Raw genomic sequence first — 26,246 nt, 5'->3', positions numbered from 1 at the left:
CCGGATATTTAACCTTCAAACTCTCCAGGCGCTGCTTTAAAGTCCCTCTGAGAAGAAACGGTGACTGTATAGCCAAACAGTGCCCGTGTGAATCGCAAAACCTCAACCTGTGAGGGGTCCTTATCTTTTATCCAGTGAAATCGTAGGGCATCATGGTCAGCTTCCTGAATCAGTGCACCTGTAAGAACGCCTGCTTGAGATTGCCACAAAGCGCAACTGGTTTTAAACCGTTTCGCACTAGCACACTCCAGAGTAGGTTTTGGAGTGGAGGCCCAGTCTCTAGACAGTCATTCAATGACGGACTTGTCTGACTTGCTTTAGCTGATGCGTCGAACACTATTCACATCTTTGTGCTCTCTGCTGCTTCCCTTATCACTGACTTGTGGGGTAGATAGAACTCTCTTCCTCCCTGTGGCTCATCATTCACTCTTTCTACAATCCCTTGCTCAAGTTGGTCTTGTATTATCCTGTTATACTCATCCAGGTGGCTAGGTTCTTTCTCCAGCTTCTTCACAAGGTTAGTTAGATGGCAGAGACTTCCATTTCGGTTGTTAGGAAGGGGCAGGTGGCCAGCTTTCTACAGGAGCCCAGTCTCATACCAGCCCTCTGGATGATGTACAAGTTGCTCTTGGAATTCACTGTATACTGCCTGCTGATCACCTTCAGGTTTATCTTCTAAACCTAACACATCAAGGCTACACAATTGCTCATAATCTGTTGAAGAACTTCTGGTTAGGCATACACTATTCAGATTGGTCTCTACACCTGGGGACATAATGGTCCAACCAAAGGATGTGAGCTCTGCTAGTGGTTCACCTTGTACATTTCTATCTTCTGGCTTGTTGCTGACATCATCATCTCGATCTTTTTGTACACCTTGTGATCAGGTTGTCTGTTCAGTTGCTCAATCAATGTAGCTGATGCATAAGAGCTACCTGCACCAGTGTCCAATAGCGCTCTACACATAATTCCCTCTACCTTTACCACAACTACTGGATACACTACTAGGCCCTCTCCCGTTGCTAACATCATGCAACTGGTTAGAGATTTTGTCACAAATTGAGGTGTGATGTTTGCCGTTACATTTCTGGCAACAAGTCTTGCATAGACACTCAGAAGCAAGATGTTTGGTTCCGGTACAGTTGAAGCATAACTTATTGGTACTCAAATACCTTCTTCTATTAGCTACGCCTTTGATCTTCTCGCAATCAACTGATTTGTGTTCTGCTGATTTACAGTAAACACAGGGCTTGGGCTTCCAATCTTCTTGTTTCGTTTGAAATGACCGATCACCTCCCCTGTCAGGCCTCCCAAATTTTAATTTAATTTAGTCAAAGTGTTAAATATATAAATTGTAAATTAAATTAACTATTAGTTATGAGTTATTTTTTTGTAATAATCATTAATATTAATAAAATTTATAATACATGTTTGTAAATCAATAAGAACTATTTAAAAAATGTTTTAAGAAAAAAAAAGCAATGCAAAACCAAAATTTACAAACAACTCTTCTTGTACCGCAGATAGCACAAATTCTGACAATACTGTCTCCTCGCAAAAGGCTTGAAAGCCCCTCTCCTCCAAAGGCTTGAATATTGACACAAAACCAAAGAATTAATGGAAATTTTTCAAGTCACAAGAATCAAGTTTCAAGGATCAAGTTAAGACTGTCAAATTACTTTTGAGTGGTACTCGGTACTACTTGAAACTTTAAACTCGATTCTGGCATCTCGAAATTCAAGTCACTTGAACTTCGAGTCACAAGAACCAAGTTTCAAGGATCAAGTCAAGACTGTCAATATACTTTTGAGCCCTCTTCTGCACCTTACTAACCTTCTATCTAAAATTTAAAAAACATACACAAAAAGCTTTAACTTAAAAATGCTTGTCTAAAAAGTCAAGATTTCAGTTTGATAAAAAGAACTGGCTCATTTGCTTTACATGAAACATGCACCAGAAAAGTTTCTGTTTGAAAAATGCGAAGTCTTGAATTTGACCAATCTCAGTGAATGTAAGGGATGCTCTGTTAAGAAATATAATGTTTATGGGGGAGGGATATATCCAAACAAAACCTGCAAATAACAGTAGGTCATTGGACAATGGCCGACCAAAACTTACCCATGTTCGATGAAATCCCTACCTTGGTCGGATTACGTTTGACTATTTTATTATAAATCATTGTTTGCAGATGAATTTTAAACTACCTTATCTGCTCTATCTTTGGAATGTGGCTTTGTGGTTTTGTGTTGTGACAATAGTGACCTTTAGATTTGACTATGAGTACGCGAAATCGAGTATGTGTACAACTTCAGAATTTTGAGACAATTGTATTCCGGCCTCAGTGAACTGAAACTCTTTCCTGCTGCTGACTAACACATAAATAAACATTAGGGATAAGATTGGTGTTATAAGTAATTACCGTATTTATTCCATTAAGCGCCCTGGGCGCTTTTTAAATTTTTGGACCTTGAGAGTGGGCGCTTATTCGAGGCTGGGCGCTTATTAAAATTAATATTCGCGATTTTCAGCAAATAGTAAGTTTATTTTTGTAACAAAACAAGATGTACCAAAGCAGAATTTTAACTGTTCATTGAAAGTTCCTGTAAAATACTAAGAAGTCTTCTTAGTAGTACTTAGTCAATTTCAATAATCAATACTCCTCTTGTGCACTTCAGTTTTTTTGTGGGGTGGAGGGTGGGCGCTTATTCGAGGCTGGGCGCTTATTAACTTTTCCTACCTTCAGGGTGGGCGCTTATTTGAGGTGGGCGCTTATTCGAGGTTGGGCGCTTAATCGAATAAATACGGTATTTGAGGCACACGAATTTGGCTTGAAAACTTGTACTTAAATATTAAATCTTGTACTTGAAGTCCAGTGTAAGGTCGCTTTTTATAATTATGGACAAACGTTTTAAAATAAAGGAGATACATGTAATTAAGTTCAAAATGTCTGACCACATTTCTGACCACATTCCAAAATGGTGACTTATTGGACATGTATGTTGAAGAAAAAACTCTTATTTATTTGCAGCTCTGCAAAGAGTGTCTGCAGAGGCCACCAACTGCTCTAAAACTAATAGGGAGGAATTGCTTATTTGGAAAGGCCATGTGCTTCTTACCTACAACTTCAGTTTCAAAGGAGGACTTCTTTATAGCTGCAAATCTTAAACCTCCAATTTTTACCAGGCCATCTGTGCCACTGATAAAAATATTGTCACAATTGAGGTTACGATGAATGATAGCAGGTGTCCTCGTATGAAGAAAGAGCAATCCTTTAAGAATCTGCTGACACCAACTCTTCAGGATTTTGAACTTCAGTCCCTTAAAACGTTTCAGATAGCTGTTGATTTCAACAAGTAGCAAAATCAAAACTTGGAGAACACTTGAAGTACTAAGTACTATGATCAAATTTTCACCCCTTGCAATTTTAGGTGTATCATAAAGAATCTGATGAAATATTTAAAATGCCGTTTTTCATTTTCAAATATCTTTTTTAGTTTTGGAAAAAATGCAAATAAGGGAACTGATGACATCATCTACTCAACTCAATTATTAATTTGTCAAGTATATAAAAAGGGCTAACTTGATTAATTTGCTGCAGAGACCATGCAGTGAAACTTGGCAGATTAATAGTTCTATAAGTGACACACTTACGGTTATAAAATACTGTTACCATGGCAACTCACTCTTTTCCAGTCCCCACCAATCTGTTTTCAATATTTTAGTAATTTTCAGCTCACCATAACCCATTTATCTGCTTCCCAGATCATGCACGAGGCGTCATCAGCGAATATAAAAGCCTTTAGCATCAGGGGGACTGGGACTCAGTATGTTGCCATGGTGACAAAATTGTTCATCCCGTATTGTGGAACACAACTAGTAGAATGTTACTACAAAGAATCAAACATTTCTGATAGAAAATGGTTGAGATCCCCTTTTTCGTATTTGATCCAAATTTGGAGTCTATGGCGTCATCATTTTGCTAATTTATATATATATGTCTGAATTTATCAAAACCGGGTCAAAGAAAAGTGACGTCAGTATTCTTGAACAAGTACGTTACTGCGCGAATTGGCTTAAAACGCCACAAGAAAGGGAAAAAAAAGAAAGAAATACAGCGCTGAAAGGTAGAGAAGAGAGAGGAGAAGAGAAAAAAAGACTGACATTCCCTAAAAACGCGTTTACAGCGATTTGCGCTAAGACGGTGAAAATTTCCTTGACCTGGTTTTGATAAATTCAGACATATATATATGTATAATAAACTTGAATATCTCTGGAAAGAAAAGAGATTTCAAAAAAAGGAAATAGCTTTTTTCCTCTCATACAGACTACTTGTTAATGTTTTAAACAACATAGATAAGACAGATGCAAATTTCATCATAGTAGCACTTTAACAGGAATCCATACAGTCGTTCGGTCATCCAAGACGACCAAAAAATACACTGAAGTATTTCTGTGGTCTGGCAAGATAAAATTAAACAAAATGGCAGTTTTCACACTAGAAGACGGACAAATCGTCTAGTCGGACAAGTCGCCTGACAATTTGTTCGTCAAGTCAGCCTGTTTTGGTTTTCTTAAATTCATATCAAGATGGAAAAAACAGACGATTTTAAACATAAGGGGCCTGGCACCGGCACTGGCTGCCTCCAGCTTTGTTTCCTTACATGTGAAAAAATGGCAGCCGTCTAGAAAAAGCTAATATTGAGCATGCTTTAAACTATTTGTCTAAACTGGTCTACAGAGAAAGCAGAAAGCTTCAGCGCTCACACTAGCTTTGAAATGGTTATGAATCCCTCTGAACTTAGCCTGCGAATACAGCCGCCTCTCATTCGCGTCCCGCAACGAAGAGCGAAACACGAAGAGAGACGTCTGCGATTCACGACCAGAAATTCCATACTGATGACGTAAATCTGTCCAGAATCCGGACAGGAGCGCTGATTGGTCAGCTAGTTAATTTACATAATGTATGCGAAATATAACACTTCATTACACGAACGGTAAAAAACCGGATGTTATTGCGGACTAAAAGTTGACCGGGGGAAGGATCGTGAAACTACACCGAAGCTATACCTTAGAATTTCTATAATATCTATAATTCATATGTAATTGGGAAACAAAAAGAAACTGCTTTATAACAAGATGAACAACCTCAAAGATGTACAGAAAGGACGCGCCACAGCGGCCGTTAAAAATAGATCAATTTTGTCACCTAACTTTTATTGTTGACATAAAGGCAGCCGGCTAAACAAACAAGCAACAAAAATGTGAAATACAGATAACCTGAACCATCCACAACCAAAGAATAAATGCTACAGAAAAACAGTATTTTAATTTGACAAACAGCGGGGAAAGAAGAAACTAACTCAGAAGAATTGTTATGATCGTTGCGGTATCACGGTATTTACGGCCCAAAACCTCCGAGAGTTGCGGTCAAGTTCCAAAACAATGTCATCTAGTGATTTCGCAGCTTATTTTTCCAAATTTTACTAATGTGCAACTCGTATAGGGATTTCTAATTTTCGCGATGAAGTTGTCCGGTGTAAATGACCCCTAAATGTGTCCTTGACTGCCTTGAAAGTGTTTGTGATCAAGCAAGTAATGTGCGGCTGAAAACAAAAAATATAATTATGCAAGACCAACTGCGTGTGGTGTGGGAAATCTAATTAGTGGTTAACGTCATCAGTATGGAATTTCTGGCCGTGAATCGCAGACGTCTCTCTTCGTGTTTCGCTCTTCGTTGCGGGACGCGAATGAGAGGCGGCTGTATTCGCAGGCTACTCTGAACTCTCATTTACAGGTTTTTAGAGCCAGAGTTTCTAGAGAAAGGGCCCTACCTCGATCTCTATTGTCATTTGAATACACTTGAAAATCAGTAGATTTTTTTTCTTGTCACTTTTTAACACAAACAAATTGTGGTTCAGTTGCCCCCATTTTGATTACCCACAAACGCACTCTCCTTTTGCTAGTGCATTTAGCTCAAAATAAGACCATTTGTCTGTCTAGTGTGAATTTAAGTAATGTTTAATATATGAGCAGCAGTGTTTTATCAAGTTTAAAACACGAGGCGCAGCCGAGTGTTTTAGACTTGATAAAACACGAACTGCGAATTTCTTGAACGGCTTCAAAATCTTCTGATGTTGATCAACTCATTCTTGCACTAATATTTAGATTTAGGGTTATTTTGGCTTAGAAAATTGGACGCAAAGTTGAGCCGTGTCTTTATCAGATATAAAGACACTCATTAAACATTAATTTCTTTTGTATTTTCTTTATGAATTATTTATGAGTTTTTGAAGACAGTTTTAGATGACTTGTCCATAACCACAAAGTTGTCCTCAAAAAATCGTCTTCCCAGATGGCCAAATCGGCAGACAAATTCAGACGACTTGTAAGTCTAAAATTGTGTCCGTCCTGTTTTCACACTAAGTCGAATTGTCCGTCTAGACAATTTGTCCGTCTCTACTGTGAAAATGGCAAATGTGTGAATCCAAACGTTTACAGTTTAATCGGTATACCATTTAAATCTAGTAATTATATCATGTTATTGTTACATAAACAGCAAAACTGATTACACGAAAATGATTTCATTTACATGTAATCTTGAAAAACTGATATCAAGAGAGCATTTAAGTTTAAGATATTGTGAACTCAAACTAAAAAGGAGGTATATATGACAAGTTAAATTTTGTTTTCATTCCTATAAAACATTGCAACAACTGCTGTGTCAGTGTTTTGAAACCATGCTTGTTTGCCCTTGTTTGTTTACTGATAGAACTTCACTTTCGAAATTTGAGCATCCAAATCGGGGGGTGAGGCTTATCCACGGGTGCGGCTTATACACAGAACTTTATGGTACTTTTGCTTTCAGTAAAGTGCTATTTTCTCTCACCTCTCCAATCCTTACATCATCAGTACATCACACACACTAAAAAAAATCCTGTGTAATCAAGACAAGATCGCACGCACTTGTACATGTAGATTGGTTCATGATTAAAAATGATCAAGGCAGTGGAAAAAAAATTTGACATGGAAGGACCAGCCCCCAACGCTCAGAAAAAATTTTTAAGTCTAAAACCAGGTTACTTATTGGCACCTTTGTCGCCACAGCACCCAAGAGGACACTACAAAACTTTTGCTGAAAAGTTCTCGACAAGAAACATGCCTTAGACACATTTTTTTCTGTATTGTTTCATCTGCCTTTGTCAGACAACATTCTCCACTGGTATAATCTGTCTGCATAATGGCCCAAAAGCTTTTACTGATATCCCACAGGTTTACAAGGATCTGTTTATTCATTTCTTATTGGCTTGTTTCATATTACTTTCAAACACGCTTTGTGATTGGACAAAACCATACGAAACTCGTCACCCAAGACATACAAAGCAAAAAATAAATTTTTCACAAAAAGCTTTGCCCGTCAATTGCAATTTACATGTATGCTGCTGTGTAATTGTAAAGAGTAATGAAAGAGAAGTGCCCAGCCCTGCTCACCATGGGATTGAAGAAAACAGCTTGAGGCACTCGCGATATCGAGAGAGTCTGAACTTACAATCAATGGGCAGCAAGCATATCTGCAGAAACAGTGTTGCTAAAGCACTCTATAACTAACTATTGCCAGAGTGATAAAAGAAGACTGGTGGAGGTCGCGATTTGCTGGCAGAAAGTGGAAGAACTGCTGGTCGGGCCGCCGCGCCAACCACAAGGCTCTTTAAATATTTATTTACAAATAAACAGGGCAACTACAGCAATTAACTTAAAATCTTAGATATTCATTGATTATTAGAAATCTTGTTAAGACCAACCTTTTTTATAATGCTAATAGATTATATCTTTTGGGATATATTAATAACTGTAACTGGAAAATCAAAGATTCAGAAGATTTGCCATAGCCTAGCTGTTGACAAATTATATTATTTACAAACACACCGTGGCCACCAAGAAACTCCTGTAGTGAGTCTTCCTGTCCCAAAGTAGAAGATGGTCAATTTTTTCCTTCATGCGCTTCGTGCACTTGGATAGGAATCGACTTCTATGCCGGCTTCTTTGAACCGTCTTTGCCTGACCTTCTTTAGAAATTTTCACAGAAACACAAAGACTGTCTACATGGCCACAAAATAAAAGCGCAATAGAAAGTGATGACAGTAATATGAAACTAGCCAATCAGAATGAATACACAGGTCCTTGCAAACCTGCGGGATCTTTTGGGAGGCTTTGCGCAGACAGACCATATCAAGGATTTTGTGACATGTCCAGCTGCAACGCAGGCTAGACATGTTTTGGATACACTGTATCCATCATCAGTTTCAAGATGTTTACAAGTTGCGATAAATACATACATTTAGTATAATGTCCAGAGGTGAGTTCAAGAATGGGACATTCTGATTGGTCGAAAAGCTGGGTTTATGACGCGATATTGCATTTCAAGGCTTGGCTACTAAGCCATGCCAACTTTGCCATCCAGGGCCAGGTTGTTCAAAGTATGATTAAGCTAATCCAAGATTAGGGTGAATTTTGATTTCAGTTTTAAACTTCTAGGTGAGGTTTTCCTGTTTATATTTTCTGTCCTCCAGTTTTGACATCAACTAATCTCAAACTCCACAAAACATTAGCAACAAGAGCTCTTAGAGCTTAAAGCTGTGCTGGTCACGTGACCACTTTAGGTGAGCCATGTGGGGGAACAAAAAATGCACCCCTCCCCCTTTATCCCCTTTACCTGCGTCAAATAATCTTGCGACTGACAAACAAAATGGTAAGAAAACACCTTGTGTGACATTTCATGGTTTACTAGTTCCATCCGCAATTTAATATTTTTCTTATATGCTAATGCTGGCCAAATTTAAATCCCACGATCCTGATCCGTGAAACCAAAAAATCTTTTTAATCAGCACCCAGTGTTGTATTGAATTCCCGTTTAAAGATTAAAAAGCTCGCTCCGAATATTGGAGCAAATAATTAAATCAAATTTGGGAAGAACACTAGACAGCTGCTAGAGCTGCTTTTTGCTGAATGGGAATTCCCCGGGGAATTAATTTACCAATGACGTAAATCTTGCAAGTCAGGACATGTTTGTCTCAGTAGTTATCCTTCAGATTTCAGAAATCCTCTAGATGACACAGCTCCAAAAATACATAACGCTAAAAAATCGAACATTTCACACTTAACATGCTAGGTTAACAGACTTAGCAGATTTAAAGGTTTCAGAACATTGTGTGATTCTTGCCGATCAGTGCCTTGTGAAAGTAAAATTGGCTAATGCCAGCACATTCCAGGACACAAACCTAATGTAAATAAATGTAAATTCTTTCCCGCTAAAGCGTATTTTTTCTTTCAAAGCATGAAATTTTTATGTATTTTCTTCGATTCAAACGCTTCAAAATACTTCACACTGAATTTTTTTAAGTAAGGACCAAAGGATTTGCAAAGATTTGAAAGGTAGCTGATAATACCTTTGAAAAATTACGTGACTCGAGGTCTAGCCGATCGAAAGTGAAACTTGTCATATCAGCACATTCTTTTACACCAACGTAATGGTATTTATTCACAGATTCTGGCCCGGTGAAAGCGTAGAAATTTCGCATTTTCCATGAGTCAAATGCTTCAAAATCGAATATTTCACACTAAACATTGTTTGTAGAGACAAAAAAAGAGAAAATTTTCCATTTGTTACTGATTTGTAGCTTCTAAACATCGCGTGACTTTAAGCTTGACCGAGTGGAGGTCTGGGTCTGGTCACCGACAAAACTAAAAATATTAATTATAATAAACCCTGTGCAGAGCAAGAACTGCGCAGCGCAGTTAAAAAACAAAAAATAATAATAAACAACGTGTAGAGCAAGAACTGTGCAGCGCAGTTAATAAAAGCACTTTTATGCACAAGAAATTGAACCCTCAATCCCTTGTAAAAATTTTACCGCGATCGCGATTCGCGCCGAATTTTTGGCCGCCGCGATTGGCGCGATCGCGGCGCAATTGGTCTTGGATCGCGGCGCGATTCATGCCGCGATCGTGCCGCGTTTTTGGCCGCCGCGATTCTCACTTCGCGGCGCGATGGGCCGGGAATCGCGCCGCGATTTGGCTTGGATCGCGCCGCGATCGCGCTAAATCTTTAAATTTAAAAACAATTATCTTGGCGTTTTGCACACCGACAAAACAAACACACTGGCTCTGTATCAAAACAACATCATTTATTTACAGAAGCTTACAGAAAAGACGGCCAGTTTTGCTGCCAAGCACATATATTTCGCAATGGTCACAAGCCGGAGAGCGTGAGCCTTTAGTTTACAAGCAAATAAGCTTAAGTGAACAGTTCTTCTGTAAAATGTCACGAAGGGAACAACACATACATAACGGCAACTAACCTTTTCCTCGTGCTCAAGCGAAGGAAGATGCAATGATATGAACTACCAAACGAGCGAACTATCTCTTGGTCAATTGCATCTGCGAAGAAGCCGAACCGTCGAAGATGCGCTTCTCCCCGAAGCTTCTTTAAATAATACAACATTTAAGTCCCAAGCATCAACAGGTACAACTTCGCATTGAATGGTCCTTACCGTCAAAATGTTTATCTCTTTCCACTGTTCGAGTTTTGCAGTTTTTTAAAAATCACCGTTCAGGTGTAGTTCAGTCAACAATTCCGTGACGAATCCCACAAGATAGCGCTGTCGAAATTAACAAGCTGTCACTCGAATGAACAAACAAATTCTAGCAGTTTCCACAGAGACGCTTTTCCCTAAAGTTAAGTCGCTTCTAAACTCATGTTATTAACAGAAGCAGCCAAAAAAGAACACATTTTTCCGGTCCTGATTGTGAAGAGAAATCATTCTAAACTCAAAATAAAATTTCTTTTCTGCTCGGCAGTCGGCATAGCGTGGCGATGGCGTGTACTATGTATCACATGACCTAACTCAGCCAATCGTAACGCTCAGTTCACGACAACTTGCGGGAAATGGCGGGAATAGACATCTTCGATGTGTGTGGTCTACGGGAAGGTAAATATATTAACATTCTGAGAGCCTCTTCGGAGCCACAATTAAAATACCATCTAGAGTATTTTTCAATGCGGAAAACGCAATTGCAGCAAATTCCTGATTGTATTTGCATTTGAAGAAAATGGCCGACAGAAATTTGTCATTGGATTGCTCAAAGGTATTAAGGTTCCTCAAAGATAAGAAAAGAAAGAAACAAAGTGTTTGAACAGATTAAAAAAACGGACTGTAAAGAAATAAAAATTCTTATCTTTTAATTTATCTTTACTCATTATCACGCGCCGCTTTGTCGCGCCAGTTCGTCTAGACTAAAACTAAATAAAACCTTTCTCGTGGGAATCACGTCCTCACGGCTCACCGTCACGTATTAAAATGTTTTCGACATTTTAAATCGAACTAGTTTTATTACTACTTTGATTAGTACTTTAAGTTTATTTCATCAATACAAGTCATGATTTGCGTTCCGACCACTGCATGATTTGTGAGAATTTCAAAGCATATTGATTTTTCTCCCGGTGATCGAGAAGTGACTTCCCGAGATTTATTCCAGCCCCCCAAATCGCGGTGCGGTTGCAACAATTCGCGCCGCGATCGCGCTCATCGCGCCACGATCGCGCTCATCGCGCCGCGATCACGACTATCGCGCCGCGATCATGACTATCGCGGCAATCGCTGCGCGATCGCGCTCACTTACAATCGCGTCGCGCATGATCGCGTTGCAGTTGCAACAAATCGTGACGCGATCGCGACAGTCGCGGCGCGATCGCGACATTCGCGGCGCGATCGCGGTAAAATTTTTACAAGGGATAAACTTTTATTCCTGGGTTCACAACCCGGCCCAGGCAAGTAAACATGGTGGTGGTTGCTGAATGAAATTTTCGCTCATTTGAAAGAAATAACTCCAAGTCCTGGATGTTTACAACATTGGGAATTTTGCACGTTGACTACTAAGGCTTCTGGACCGAAAGAAAACACTGTGGTTTTGGAGATCGCACACGGTCATGAGAAACGCAGTCAGATCGATTGACCAAACATGATTCAGTTCTCTTCTGACCAGAGCTGCTCATTTCGAGAAGATTCGCACAATTGTTCAGAAGTCACCAACAATTAAGAAAAGGTACCAGACATCTTTCTTTTCCGTGCGTAGTGCTTGTTTTGTTCCATTTTATTGCTTAAACTTTGGATTCACTCGATGAATTAAACTGGTTTACCCGTTTGTAAGCAAACACTTAATTGTGTCTGTTATTTTTCGTGTTTTCTACTCTAATTTTGCAGTTCTTGATATTCACCACTGAAACAATTATTCGCTTCAATTGCAATTATTCGCGATTATTGCTATTCAACAAAGTTGCTTCGCCTTCGACGAATAATTGTGTATTATTAAAAACTAGCTTTGGTGTATAGCAATTCCTGACAGGCCATAGTATATGGGCTCATATACCATGGACCACAAATCTGGTAGGTGTACCCATCAGGGAAAGCAGCGGGGCATCTCAAATATTGCAATTCTTTGGGTTTTTGAATAAAACAATTATTCGACTCATGCTTGTTGGATATGTGATAGTAATAGCCAACGAAGCACATAGCGCCGAGTTGGCTATCAATCATCTCATATCCAATGCATGCTCATGGAATTATTGTTAATAGAAACAACAATGTAACAGGGACTGCACAGCAAGAATTTGAGGGGGGCTCAAACATGAACGTGTAAGCGTGAGCCATCTGGGGGGATCCTGGGACATGCTACCCTGGGAAAATATGGATTTTAATTTCTTTCAGATACTGGAAAATGCATTTAAAATTAAAAATTTAAACATTCAGGACTTAAAATATTGCTGTTAAAGTATTGCTTAACATAACAAAATGTTGTAATAAAGAAACATAGCTCCACAAAACGTTCGATAAAACTACTCACTGACCCTTTAACCGGTAACTGAGATGATACCAGAACGAATAAAAAGAGAGAAGACAATTTCACTTTCATTGTTACAAAACTGAATTACCTTTCGCAACTGAACTCGAAAAAAACGCATCACCTTTTAACGAAATCCATTTGTTTGGATCGAAGGAGGCCTTTTTTTTACCAGACGTCCACTCGCCCATAAAAAGCCAGTTTTTAGTAAAAGACATGATCCTGTTAGTAGCCTAAAATTATTCAATTATAACTGAAAACTTTGAGGACAATTGTTTGCATTTTCTTCCTGTCTATGTATCTAAGTTGAAGGCAAGTCTATTTGGTAACAGTAATGGCCATCACTCTTGTCCTTTACAACTAAATCAGTAATATGGCGTCAAGAAACAAAATGTTTTCAGTAATGTTTTCTTTCTTTCCTGACTTATTATATATATTTTTCTTGTTATTGTAAAAATTTAAATTACATTTTTTAATATAGCTGCTGAAAAGCCCTTGTCAGGGAGCGCAATAAATGTATGTACACCTGTACATAGGTATGGATGGACGGACGGAGGAAGGGAGGGAGGGATGGATGGATGGAATTTTGCGAGCAATGCAAAATTTTGAAGTAATGAAAAAACATAAATTATACTTACGTTTTCAGTGTCCCTGAAGTCATCAGTTCTGTCACAAAAATAACCCTTTTCTTATCTTTGTTTGCAATTCTTGTTTGCCACAAGTCGAGGAATGCCAAGATATTCGGGTGATGTAATTGCATTAGCATTTGGGCTTCTTCTATGAACCTCCTTCGCTCGACTTTTGAACATTTACCCTTAAAAAAAGTAAAATGTACAAGATAAATGTTATTAATTACTATATTTATTCTTAGTACAAAAGTTCATAATCTCAGAAGTCTACATCTCTGGTAATGGGTTTTGTGCTATCAGATTTGTGTGTAGGTTATTTTTAGACCAAGCCTTGCACACAAGGCGTGCAAGAAAATGACGTAGATGGCTTTTGCCGCGAACTACTAACAAATCGTGTGGAAGTATTTTTTCGAGCGCACCTTTGATTGGTTGAACAAATTTTTTAAGTTGAGCAAGAAGAGCCAAACTGCTATAAACAAGCGAACGGTATTACCAAATTACAAAACAAAATGAACATTTTATACCTAACGGATACAAAATCACTGGTCTCCTCTTTCGTCGATGATGACAGCATTGAAGTTGCTAAAAAAAATTGGAGCATCTAAATAAATAAATAAATCGTCTTTATTTTACGAGGGTAGCACTTAATAGTCTTGCGACTAACAAACCTGTGGCCCTCGGATTCCCAATTGAATTGGAATTTAGAAGTGTTGGTTTTTGTGGAAGGAGGAAAAGCGGAGAACCTGGAGAAAAACCCTCGCAGGAAGGACGAGAACCAACAACAATAACGAGAACCAACATCCATAAGGATATGGTTTGGAGTTGCTCTTTGGAGTCAGATCAGAGAAGAGATGGCAGGGAGCGAAAGAGAAACTGATCATGATTCGGTGCTCTGACTCAAATTCAAAATGTAAAGACACTTCAGATGAATGGGACTGAAGAGATAAAGACAGCTATTACATATAGAAGATGTATTTTTACATCTCGGCACAGGTTTGTTGCTATTGCGGAAAAACCTGGCCTGGTGAAAAAATCAAGCACGATGACTATATTTATAAAGTCCACCAGGAGATCGATTCATGTGATAACAACATTCTGCTTCATGATCAAGCCTTTTTTAAAAGTATAAGAATGGCTAGACAAGAAAAAGAAAGACTTAAGTTAATATTTTTGCAGTTCTAAAGGGCTCCTTTGTAGACTACACGTACAGAGTGGTGAAAGCATAATTTCTAGATCTGAATTAAAACAAGGAAAGGCCGAGACCACTTAACAAATGCATGTGAGCTTAATACTCTGCCGGCCTTTTGGACAGAAAGTGGAGGTTCTTTTCAAGAAGTGAATCTGAAAACTTTAAGGTAACGTACCTGTTTATATCTAACTGGATTTGTAAAAACGTGGTCGAGGACTGAAGTGCATGACCTGAGTGTTTTTGACCAGGTACATTGCACTGCGATATGGCTAAAAACATGCCCAGAAAGAAAGAAAAAATGAACAACAGCGCTGAAAGGTAGATAAGAAAGAGGAGAAGAGAAAAAGAGACTGACATTCACTTTAGTTTTTATATTTGGCGATTTGCGCTTTAAATGGTAAAAAATTTACATAACCTGGTTTTAATAAATCCGGTCAGATATATATAAATGGAAATACGAGTTAAATTCACTGAATGATCATGACTTTATTCACAAAACGTTAATTTGTGCTTTTCGAGTACTTCGAAGTGCGCAGCTGGTTTCATGCCATATTCTTGTTGTGTTGTGCATGTGTTGCTGCCACAAATAACTTAATTATAATTATAAATTTTCTCATTTGTTGTTCAAATTCAATAATTAAATATGACGATGCTAAGTAGGGACATACTTTCCTAATGAAAGTTTGAAATACCTTTGTTCATAATTCTTTCAATAAAGAACAAAAAGTTTTCATGTTTGCTTTGTGAGTTCGTCTATGAAAACCGGCGAAATGTACCTAAGGTACACTTCGCCGAAAAAGTTTTCACTTGCCTTCAAACTTAAAACTTCAACAGACGGTTGAAATCACTATTTAAGACTACTGCGTCTGTCAAAATGAATATGAATTAAAATGAATGGCCTATGAAAAAAATGTGTTTTCATTTGTTGTATCACTAACTTTCCAAAAATATACGCAGCAATTTATCAAAATCCAGAGAACCAGTAATTCTAAACGATCTTGAGAGTCTTCGAATTGTAGTTGTTTTTTTTATTTTTGTAGACTCAGGAGCAATGTACACAATAATATTGCTCACACAAAAACATTCAGTAAAGACGAAACATGCTCTCTTTACCCAAAAGATAAATATTTTATTTTAGCAAAGGTTGCGTTTTCTTTGCTTTTTGTTCGCCAATCGAGTGTGCATTAATATTTAGTCAGTTTATGTATGACTGCAAATGGAAAACAACTTTTTCATCGATTAAGGAGGCTCATAACGGTTTCCAGCACTTTTCCAGCTCTTATACTTTGATGGGTCGATCAGTACTACAAATATTTTACAGTTGCTGCAGCAATTGTAAATCAAACAAATGTCCAATCATTGCTGAACGAGTTGTGGTCATTTTCATCAAGTCAATGGCAACCATAGCAACAGTAGAATAGGTTAAAAACACCCTTAATTTTCGTTTTAAGTGGTTATAACTAAAAAACGAACTTGGTGATCCTCATTTTTATTATGGAATAATGATCAGCATGTTAAGATACAACTTTTGGCAAAGTTTAAAAAAATTCTGCATTGTGGGTTCAGAGCCACTTTAAATTTTCGAAACTTTAAGGTGGCTCTGAACCCACAAAACAGAATTTTTTTAACTTTGCCAAAGTGATTGGGCATCTGTTTAATACCAAAACTGTTGCATCAACTGAAAAGGAGTCGTAGTATTGATCCGTCAAAGTTGAGACGCTGAAAAATACAGGAAACTGTTTTAAACCTCCTTAATCGGAATTAATCTTCCATCACAGATCTCATAAAACTAGGTTGATGATTTGCCTTTATTTTGTATAATTTGTTGTATTATTTTGTTTGAGCTTTGATTTGTTTTCTAAATCGATCACCAGCTTTGGTGAAATGCTTCTTGGCAAGGTCACGCATCATAAAAAAAAAGCATACATGTGAATCTGATAGGACGCACCCCAACCCCGGGGGGTACCCAAAAAAGTTTTATACGGCGAGGCTCCGCCCCGAGCTCCAGCCCCTTACACTTTTATATACACCATTTTAATAAGTCAAGACACCATTTTGAATATTTAACTTTCCGCGAATGACGTTGTTAATAAAATAATCATCTGCGCCTCGACATATTAAAATAAAAGGCACGCATACATGCATGCACAGGTGATGACGCTATACAATGATCCTAGAAGTTGATTTTTTAATTTTAATTTTTTATTCGCTTAAACTACAAAACGAACTTCCAATACAATACATACATACAGTATGATAAAATAAGTACATTTAATTATTATGAACTTCGTCATTTAGCAACAGAAAGGCCCAGGATAATGAATATTGTGTGACATTTCCATATTGAACTGTAATCAAGTCAACACCGCTTACCAGAATCACTTACATGTATCTGATTTATGCAACTTATCAAACAAAACATTATTTTTAGATCAGCTAAATCAGCAATTGGGTAGAAATTCTTTTAGTGGTTTCTCATACAATTAGGAATACGGATACCGTCACTGTTTTGACTTGAGATAAATGTTATCAAAAGCAGAAAAAGGAAGATGACATTAATCTAAACTTACATTGTTATTATCGATAACAATGCACCCCAAAACAAACAAAGATCAGATAGCTCACCTTTGCAATCTAATCAAGATACTGTCATCAGTTGGCCTTCTTATACTGGAACGGTCTCAGAAGTTATGACACTAACCAGCCTTCACCAGCTTCACTCGCGTATGCCGATCTTGATTAATAACCGTTGTACGTACAATGGTTAGAAAGTTTGGTAAGCGAGCTTACAATAATTATTATCCAGTACATCATTCTCTCCTCACCCTTAGCCTCCGTCTAACTGTTAGAAATCAAATGCGTTTTGCCGATGGATGCTCCAAGTTGATTAATACTCATGAGAATCAAAGATGGCGTAGCGAAACTGAGTAAACAATCAAAGCGTGACCCATATGCTTAGTTCCCAGTGCTACTCGGTTGGAGTAATCGTAATAAGACCCGTCCATCGGGCGACAACATATAGGCGTCACCGCCTAAAGGAAGTATCTACCATTGTAATAAGCCGAGGTGTCATTTTGAATATTTTATTAATGACGTCATTCGTGGAAAAATAAAATTTCAAAATGGCCCCTCGACTTATTAAAATGGTGTATACCATTTTGACAGAAGCTGTACCCCTTTCGTATACCATTTACTGAAAAAAGGTACCCCTTTAATATACCTAAAAGACACGGCATAGACTTAGAACAGTATGTTTTCTTGTCTTTTTCGTGTAGCATTTAATAAATTAAAATAATACAGCCAAAAATTGCGTCTGTTTCGAAATATTTTAATAATGCATCAGTCAATTCCAGCAGTGCCCACCCCCCCCCCCCGGGCTAACCCCAGGGCAATTGATTTTTTAAAAAAAAATGGTAAATTCCCTGGGGTGGGGACATATGCCCCGCCATACTTAGCGTCATCCAATATTGCTAAATAATTCGCGGCAGGCGTTTGCATTGAGGTTGACAGAGGTTGACAGAGGCGAGAAAATCTTTCAGCATCCTTTTCGACTCAGCTGTCGAGTTGGTCATTTTTGCTTTTATAGCTCCAAGCCCAAATACATTGAAAACAGTTGGGCTCAAATGGTAGTAGTATTAAACAAATGCGCTTAAAGAACAACTGATCAACAGCGGTCGCGGCTGATGTGCCGCCAGCCGTGAGCGATTCGCAGGCAACATTTTCTGTGGAGAATCACGATATTTTAAACTAGATTCATTATGTTTTTAGCTCACAAGTTCCGTCTTTAAGATCACCTCATTTAAATTGGAAAACCTATAAAGCACTTTTGTGCACTTCAGTTCGAGTTTCATTTTCATTGGATGCGTAAATAATAAATAAGATAGTCATCACCACCACGTTGGTTGTTTTTGCTGAAGTCGTTGCCTTTATTTAATAGGCTAACATGCATGAAGAATATCTAGAATAAAGTAAACATACCTTTAAAAATGTCGAACAGCTTGTCTAAGCCGTGACGAACTAACCAATCTTCCACGAACTGTGTGTCTTTTCGCGATGAAATCCTCCATTATAGTACTTTCGCAAACCATGTGTCAAATGCCCAGTCCCAGGGCCGCGCTAAAAATGCAAATACCCCTCCCCCGGGACTGACAACATGAGCAAATGCCCCACGGTTGCCCGGGGGGATGGGCACTGCTGGAATTGACTGATGCATAAAAAGGCCCTTTTAAATACCTAAATAACAGATTTCCATACCCTTTCGTATACCTAAACTTTTGAAATCCCTACCCTTTTATATCCCTGTAGACTTCTGAGATTATTGTTCTGGTATTAACTTGAAAAGAAAACTGAAGAACAAAATTCACGAACGGCTAACCTGAAGTTCGCACCATGCCACATCTACTCCTGTTTCTGTGTCTAAACCTTTGTAGACCGTTTTGAGCGAGCCTCTGCCAATTTCAATGTCAAACTTTAAGAACCGACCGTCTGGACTAACTCCAACTGCTTTTTCCTCTGCCTCTAGTCCTACAGCTTTCTCCAGGTTTTCTCCTTTGCTTGTAACTTTTTGAGAGCCATCGACCAAAGCTACATAAGGTTCAATAAATTTTGATTCATCCTCAGCTACATCAAGCTTACTAATCTCAAATCGTACATGTTTCTTTGGCTTTGCAGGTTCTTCTTTAGGAGATTCATCCGCTTCACTCTCCATAACGTTGAACTGAATTAGAAGAAGTTAAGAACGAAACATTCAAAGCGAGCAATTTGTTCAATACATTGGTGACATTCAAGGATAAACGGAGCAGATCCAGAATTTTGCTCCGATCATTTAATTATACCAAGTCACATCCTCAGAAATTTTAACCGTTTCCCGTCTCGACCACGCAAATGACCGTCTTTTTATGCTACTGCAAAGCTGGTCAGGCCAACAAAGTCTGAAAGGATCGTCTATTGCTGTAAACAACACGGCCAAACATCACATCCTCCGCCATTTTGTAAATATTCTCGGCCTGCCTCGTTCCCCGTTCCCAGAAGCCTCTCTAACTTTTCGGGGCTGGGCGGGGTGGGGCGGGGGGGGGGGGGTCGGGGAGAATGGCCGCGTTTGAAAGGAGTAGGGGACTGATTTTTGGACTGCTATAGCGAGACACCTCATGACTTATTTATACCATAAAACCTAGTGGTACCTATCGGTAGAAGTGCCAACGAGTACAATGGGAGAAAAGAAGGGAGGATAATTGTAAATGTTTGACTGAAAGTACGCTTTATGATTTTGGTCCGATCAATAAACATTGCGTGTTTTCTTTGAAAATCTTGAATGTTTCTGGAATAAAATGCGCTTTTGTGAAGGCTAAATGAGGAAAAAGTTCTAAAATAATACCAAAGTAGGAAGATTTAGGCCCCGTTTACACGGGTCCGGACAAATTTTTGCATGGACGAATTTTGTTCCTGGACCGCCTGTTTACATGGATCCGTGCAAATTCTGTTACAGATTGCAGTGGTGTTTACACGGATCCGTGCAAATTTTAGACCAGTCGCGGCATGTGAATGGCTTTTTTACGTCTCTGTTGTGATTGGTTATCGCTAATGTTTTAAGCCAATCATGTTGCAGCTGATGCAGTACGCGACAAATCAAACATGGCGGCAGACAAAAACTTTGGCTTTGGCTTTCTGGCCCGTGACTCTTTCCTCGGTTGGTTGTTTCGTAAGCTGTACATGCTCACAAAGAAATTCAAACGTGTAAGATGCCTCGATCGATGAAGAAGATCGGAAACAAAAGCCATTTGCAGCAACGTGTACTGCAAAAGCCCGCCTAATCCGGCCAAAATAGCGATGCATGCTGCTGCCGCTCGTCTCCTCATATCTGCATTTGTTTCTTTTGTCTTAAATTTAACAAAATGGAACAAAATGTTTCATTTTCGATAGGCAACCAGGCAAAACATAACTAGATTCCAGGCCTTAACAACGCTATCTGAGCAAAAAGTTGCACGGTTCGGGTGTTTACACGAGTCCGTACGAAATATGGAACCGTGCCGGTCAAAAAGTTGACCTGCTTTTTTCAGGTCCCAAACTTGCACACTTAGCCGTTCAAAAATTCGTCCAGTTCCGCCGGTCCCGTGTAAACGCAAGGTGGAACCGTGCAAGTTTTTGTCCGTGCAAAAATTTGTCCGGACCCGTGTAAACGGGGCCTTAGTGAGAAATCTTGTAAACTCCATGCTTTTTGAGAGTTTCAAGCCATTGTAAGTATCCAACAAATTTGAGGTTCCATCTTTGTGGCCAAAGTTTACCACCGTTCCGAGAATAATTCATCACGCGCAATGCGTGACGTCTCAAATGTCACGTTAAACTGTTGTTGTTGAGACAACTTTTAGGAAAATTCAAGGCCCGGTTGTCCGAGAAAAAAAAGCTAGACAATCCAGTAAAAAAAATGAAGACGTCCGGGTGCCCGTGACCTATTATGGGCGTTCCGTTTTAATACTTGGAAAGCTGGCAAATTTTAACTGCACTAGAATTATTCCTTGGACCTTGGTAGTCAATGCTAGGGTGGCAGTGGAAACTATGGCGTGGGCTGTTTGTAGTGGGAGGGTTCGCAAGTCACTCCATTTAGGTGCAACAATTTGCAACGCTTATGTGCGTTTCAAGGGTAACACTTTACCATCAGCTGTATTGGAGGTAAGCTAAGAATAAAAAAATCTTGCAAATAACTGTTTTGAATAGCGTTTGTTTTAATTAAAGCTATATCTAAGTGGTTTGTGAAAATTTCAAATTGCATATGAAAAATAATTATAGTTAATTAAAGAATCCCCCCCCCCCCAACTTTTTCTCCCCCTAAAATTCCACTTCATAACACATGTTCTTCTGTGGTGTAGTTGAGTGAAATCTTTACCAAACATCGTCAGATTAACTTAGTTTTGAAACTGATATCTTCTCTTTACTGTTTGATGTAAGGTCATCCCCTTGGTTTTCATGGTTACCATTTCAGGAAACATCCTGTTTCTGTAATGACATGCAGACGTTGTGTAACTTACTTTGTATTAAATTGTTTACGAGTTCACACCGATTGGAAAACATTATTTAATTGAACGTTAAAAAATATTAGATGACTTTCATTCGACTTTCATTCACCCGTCAATCTGCTTATGTCACAAAATTTAGTTCCCATAATACCTTACGGTTACATGTTTTCCCAGAATACATTTAGTACTTGTAGTTTGTTTGATTGTGGGAAAGATGGAGTTTCTTCCTACAAGGTAAGTTCGTAAAACTAAAGATAACTGTGGTTATTCTTTTATAGCTAACCTGTAAATTTGCCTCAAGTCGTTTAAATAGTGCAACGCATTCAAAACTGAGTTACAAAGGTGCAAAATTGAAGTAAGTTGAAGTTGAAACGATGTAACGAAAACACCTCTGCCGCGCGAAGAACACCGCGATACTTAATTAATTCAATTCTGATAACGGTATACATGCCATGATACCACGCAAAAAGTACATTCAAGAGCACATAATATAGAATGCAATACAAATGGCGTAATGTGGAGGAAAGAATTGCAATGAAAGACGATTTCTTAAACCGGCGGCAAACTACCGCTTAAAGAATAACGTTAATTGTAACGCTAATACACACTTTTAGACAATTCGAAATTTTTAAAAAAGCATCTGCAGTGAAGCAGTAAAAAAGAAACAATCATTTGCCTTTCAAAAAGGGCTTACAAGTTATTCTTTGTCGAGTTATAAAAGAACTAAATACAAATCTGAAATATATGAACGGCCGTAAATAGATTTTTGTCGAATTCACTCGCGAAAAAATGAAAAGAGCTACCCAAAACACTCATGAATGAAAGGCGGGAAAATACTTTTGATCTTTAAATGGCGAGCTTTTCAAATTGAAACTCGCTAACACAAGAAGACAATTTATCAAGTTAAAGGGGGTTTTAACAAATAAGAAATAAATGAACGGCCTTAAAAAAGCTCGACATTTTCACTTGCAAGAAAATTAAAAGAGATCGGTACAAATACGTCGTGGTGTTACAAACGGCTTCCCAGAAAATCGTGAGCTTTTAATTTTTAAACAATTTGTCAAGCAAAAAAAGCCTTAACAGATAGAAATTAGTGAACGGCCATAGACAAAATAACTTGACAATTTCACTAGCAACAAAAGAAAAAAACAGTTATAAACTTAAACCCAAAAAATCCTGAATGATACAAGACCCTCTTATCGCGTGTAGAATCCCCCTGAAAAAAGAAAAACTCTTGCCCGGCTTAGTCACAGTACAATTGGATTTTAACTCCCCGTGCCCGTTTTATACGGCTCCCAAAATTATTGCCGGTATTCAATAGAAGCGTTTAAAAGTTGGACCTGAACAGTTATCTGTTTCCTGTAGCAAATAAGAGATGGCATCCAATCAGGGTAGTCCAGGAATCATGCTAAGCTCCAAGAGACCAAAACTAAGTACCAACTATGACAAATGCATCAAATGTCAAACAGTCAAGAAACACGAAAAACTTCAAAATGGAATGAAGTCGTCTGTTAACAAATTCATAGAATGTGCTACACTGAGGAATGATGAAATTTTTAGACGCATTTCTCCTGACCTTAAAAACAACACATTCGTAGTTCGTAAAGTTAAGTGGCATAAATCTTGCTATCAGAGCCATCGACATCTGTTCAGCTACGAAGTTCAGCCGGCAACGGCTATCAATTGGGACCTGTGTTTGGTATGCCAGCAGGTCAAATGCAGAGGGGAAAGAGAACTAGCGCAGGTTACAATTTCGCAAGTTTATGAAAAATTAATGCACGCTACCGAGTGCCGCAATGACGAAAAAATGCAGACGAGAATTCGTGGCGAAGATCTAATTGCTGCCAACGCAAAATACCACAGAGGCTGTTATAGGAGATATACAGCTGCCACATCATCGTCTAGATCTTCTCAAGGCGATATCAGCATACAGGAGAATTACGACAGCGCGTTTTTGAAGCTGATCGACGATATTGGACATAAGTTGATTGAAGAGGGAAGAGTATACGACATGGCGACGTTATTGAATATGTACAAACGCCACCTTACTGATGCTGGAATGGAGAAAGCTGTCGCTGATATGTATAAAGTTCAAAACTTAAAGAGGAGATTGGTCCATCAATATGGCGAGAAAATTACATTTCATCCACAGTATGAGCGCAATAAATCTGAACTTGTTTGCAGTTCTTCCCTGAATCTTGGAGAAAAAATTAATCTTGTTGCAGAGCTGAACGAGATTACAAAAGATTCAAGAAAATCTCCAGAAGTGACCGACACTTGTTCCCAGGTACTGTATCATGCAGCCATTATCCTTCGAAGTGAAACAAAAGATGCCAGTGGAATCGAGACACAACTACTGAACGTATCCGACTTAAGTTTAGAAAAGGCGAAAGAATGTGAACGATTTTAAGGACAAAACAACAACGTCCAACAACAGAACTTGAGGTTTGATTCTGATAAACCATACACAACAAAGATACTTAAACAGACCAAATAGTGACTGATATTAAATGGATCCAGGGATGGAATACATCCCATCCTTGTGCTTTCCACTGCCCCTGTTAATCCTGCAGCTTTGACGGAGAAGTAAATGTCGGTTAAACATAACTTTTTCGGAAATAAAGGTGTCTTAAAATAACAATGCTGGAAAATAGTGTGATTTTAATTAACAATGATGTAAATTAAGGTACATGAAATTAACGCGAATTTAAAAAATTCGCGTTAATTACATGTATCGTTAATTTCCTATAATAAGGTAATTGTTCGACTGGGAGGCTTTCACTAACATCACCAGATGGGAATGGATGGATCAAGGATGAGAATGGTGATCTCATTACCAAATTGATGGAGAAAGATCCAGCTCCAGAAAGCCTTTTAGAACTGATTGTATGCCGGTGTAAGAAGGGATGCAATGCCAGGTGTCCCTGCCGGAAAATTGGGCTCTCCTGTACAGCGGCTTGCACTTGTGAAAAAGAATGCAGCATGCAACGTCCGTCAAGATGAAGAAGAGGAGGATCTTTAACCCTAATTAGCTAGGGGAGACGGAGGGAGGGGTTTAAAATCGCTGAGCAACGTTTTTGTGGCAGCGTCAGGCAATCATTTGGTCAAGTAAGTTGACTTTTGTATAGAAACCATGTTTTAAATGGGTGTTTTGTTGAAATTCAACTTTCAGTGTTTTGAATCTATATTAATTTTTCCTTTTTTCAATTAATTTTAAAGCATTTCGCACAGTTTTGACATTTTTGAAGGATCCAGTTTGTCGGCCATTTTGAATTGTGACGTCACTAATGTGTAAAATTACGTCATGAATGACACGTGACGTTCACTTAAGTAAACATTTTGAACTTTGAATACTATTGAGCGAATGCTTTTGAGGATATATGACCATGTGGCTGTGAGATGGAATATGGGGGGTTTGGGGGGGGGGGGACGGCACAAAGAGAGAGAACGTTAGAGCCCCCGGAAAAATTACACTGGGGCTTAAAAGTGTGAAAGACAAGTCGAATGAAGTGATTACCATGCAAGAAGATTAATATTTTCTTAATGCCTTAGATTTAAACTCAATATATTACTTACGTGCTTGTCTTAAGTTAAAAGTGTTATTTTCCAATTTTTCAGTTAACTTCAATTCCCATGATTTTACTTTTAAAATATCTTATCTTAGATGTAAAATGTCTTGTTTTTGTAGAGAAAATTGTCATATTTACCTCAATAATTATTAACTGATAAATGAAAGACATTTTGTACAAAAATAGAAACAAACGTAAAATGCTAAGACGTTTGTGATTGCGAGTATGCATAAAACCAGGGCGGCCATATTGAATTTCTCAGTTAATAACAAGTTTTTAACGTCACATGCTGATCACGTGACGTATTATAAACAAATTCAAGTTATACAATGCATCAACTACGTCTTGTGAAAATTTCATGTTATGGGACAAAAAAGGTTAATAGTTAAAGCTCATAAACTATTTCTCATCTTACCCCAGATAGTTGTGAAAATTTAGTTTAACAGAATTGAGTAACTCAAGGGGCGTGTGCTTTGAAGTGCTGTCAATTGCAATAGCCCACCTAACCAGCTCCACTGCCACCCCAGCTTTATTCTCCAAAGCCTAAGGAACATTACTGGGTAACTCAAAGTTTGCCAGCTCGTCGAGTAAACGGAACCATTTTTTAACCCCCTTTCCCAGTACGGGCACCCGGATCTGATCATGATCGATAAAATCCACGACACCAAATCCGTTTCCGTATTGTTTTCATAGCCAGACCTAACTTAATTACGCATGCAAATTTGTATGACTTTGAAATTTTCGAAGCTTTGGAAATTTTGAAGCTTTGTAATGCATTTCTTGCCTTCATCTTAAATGAAATTAAATTCTAAACAAAGTTTAATTCAAGTTTCTTTCGTATTTCAATCTCTAGTTCGGGAATTTTGGCTTTTTGAAGCGAACAGATTTGAAACCTCTTTGTTATCTGAAACGCATCTTGTCTGGAAATTTTAGTTGCCAATGCATCATACACGTG

At 38.4% G+C, this 26,246-nt stretch overlaps 1 protein-coding gene across 1 annotated transcript in view; it reads right to left on the bottom strand.

Moving 5' to 3' along the window:
• LOC144662989 (uncharacterized) overlaps window positions 1–19,710 on the bottom strand; it is a 220,762-nt gene extending 201,052 nt beyond the window's left edge. Inside the window, exons 1-3 of the mRNA XM_078523911.1 lie at window positions 19,088–19,710; window positions 13,533–13,708; window positions 3,117–3,337 (exon numbers count right to left, since the gene is read on the bottom strand). Coding sequence (XP_078380037.1) covers window positions 3,117–3,337; window positions 13,533–13,708; window positions 19,088–19,420 — 730 coding nt within the window. The 5' untranslated portion in view covers window positions 19,421–19,710. The remainder of the gene's footprint in view (window positions 1–3,116; window positions 3,338–13,532; window positions 13,709–19,087) is intronic.
• Between the last annotated feature and the right edge of the window lie 6,536 nt (window positions 19,711–26,246).

Source organism: Oculina patagonica, chromosome 8 (genome assembly GCF_052425735.1).
Source record: "Oculina patagonica isolate OP01 chromosome 8, crgOcupat, whole genome shotgun sequence".
Classification (NCBI taxonomy): Eukaryota; Metazoa; Cnidaria; class Anthozoa; order Scleractinia; family Oculinidae; genus Oculina; species Oculina patagonica.
This window is presented reverse-complemented; position numbering and strand designations above follow the sequence as displayed.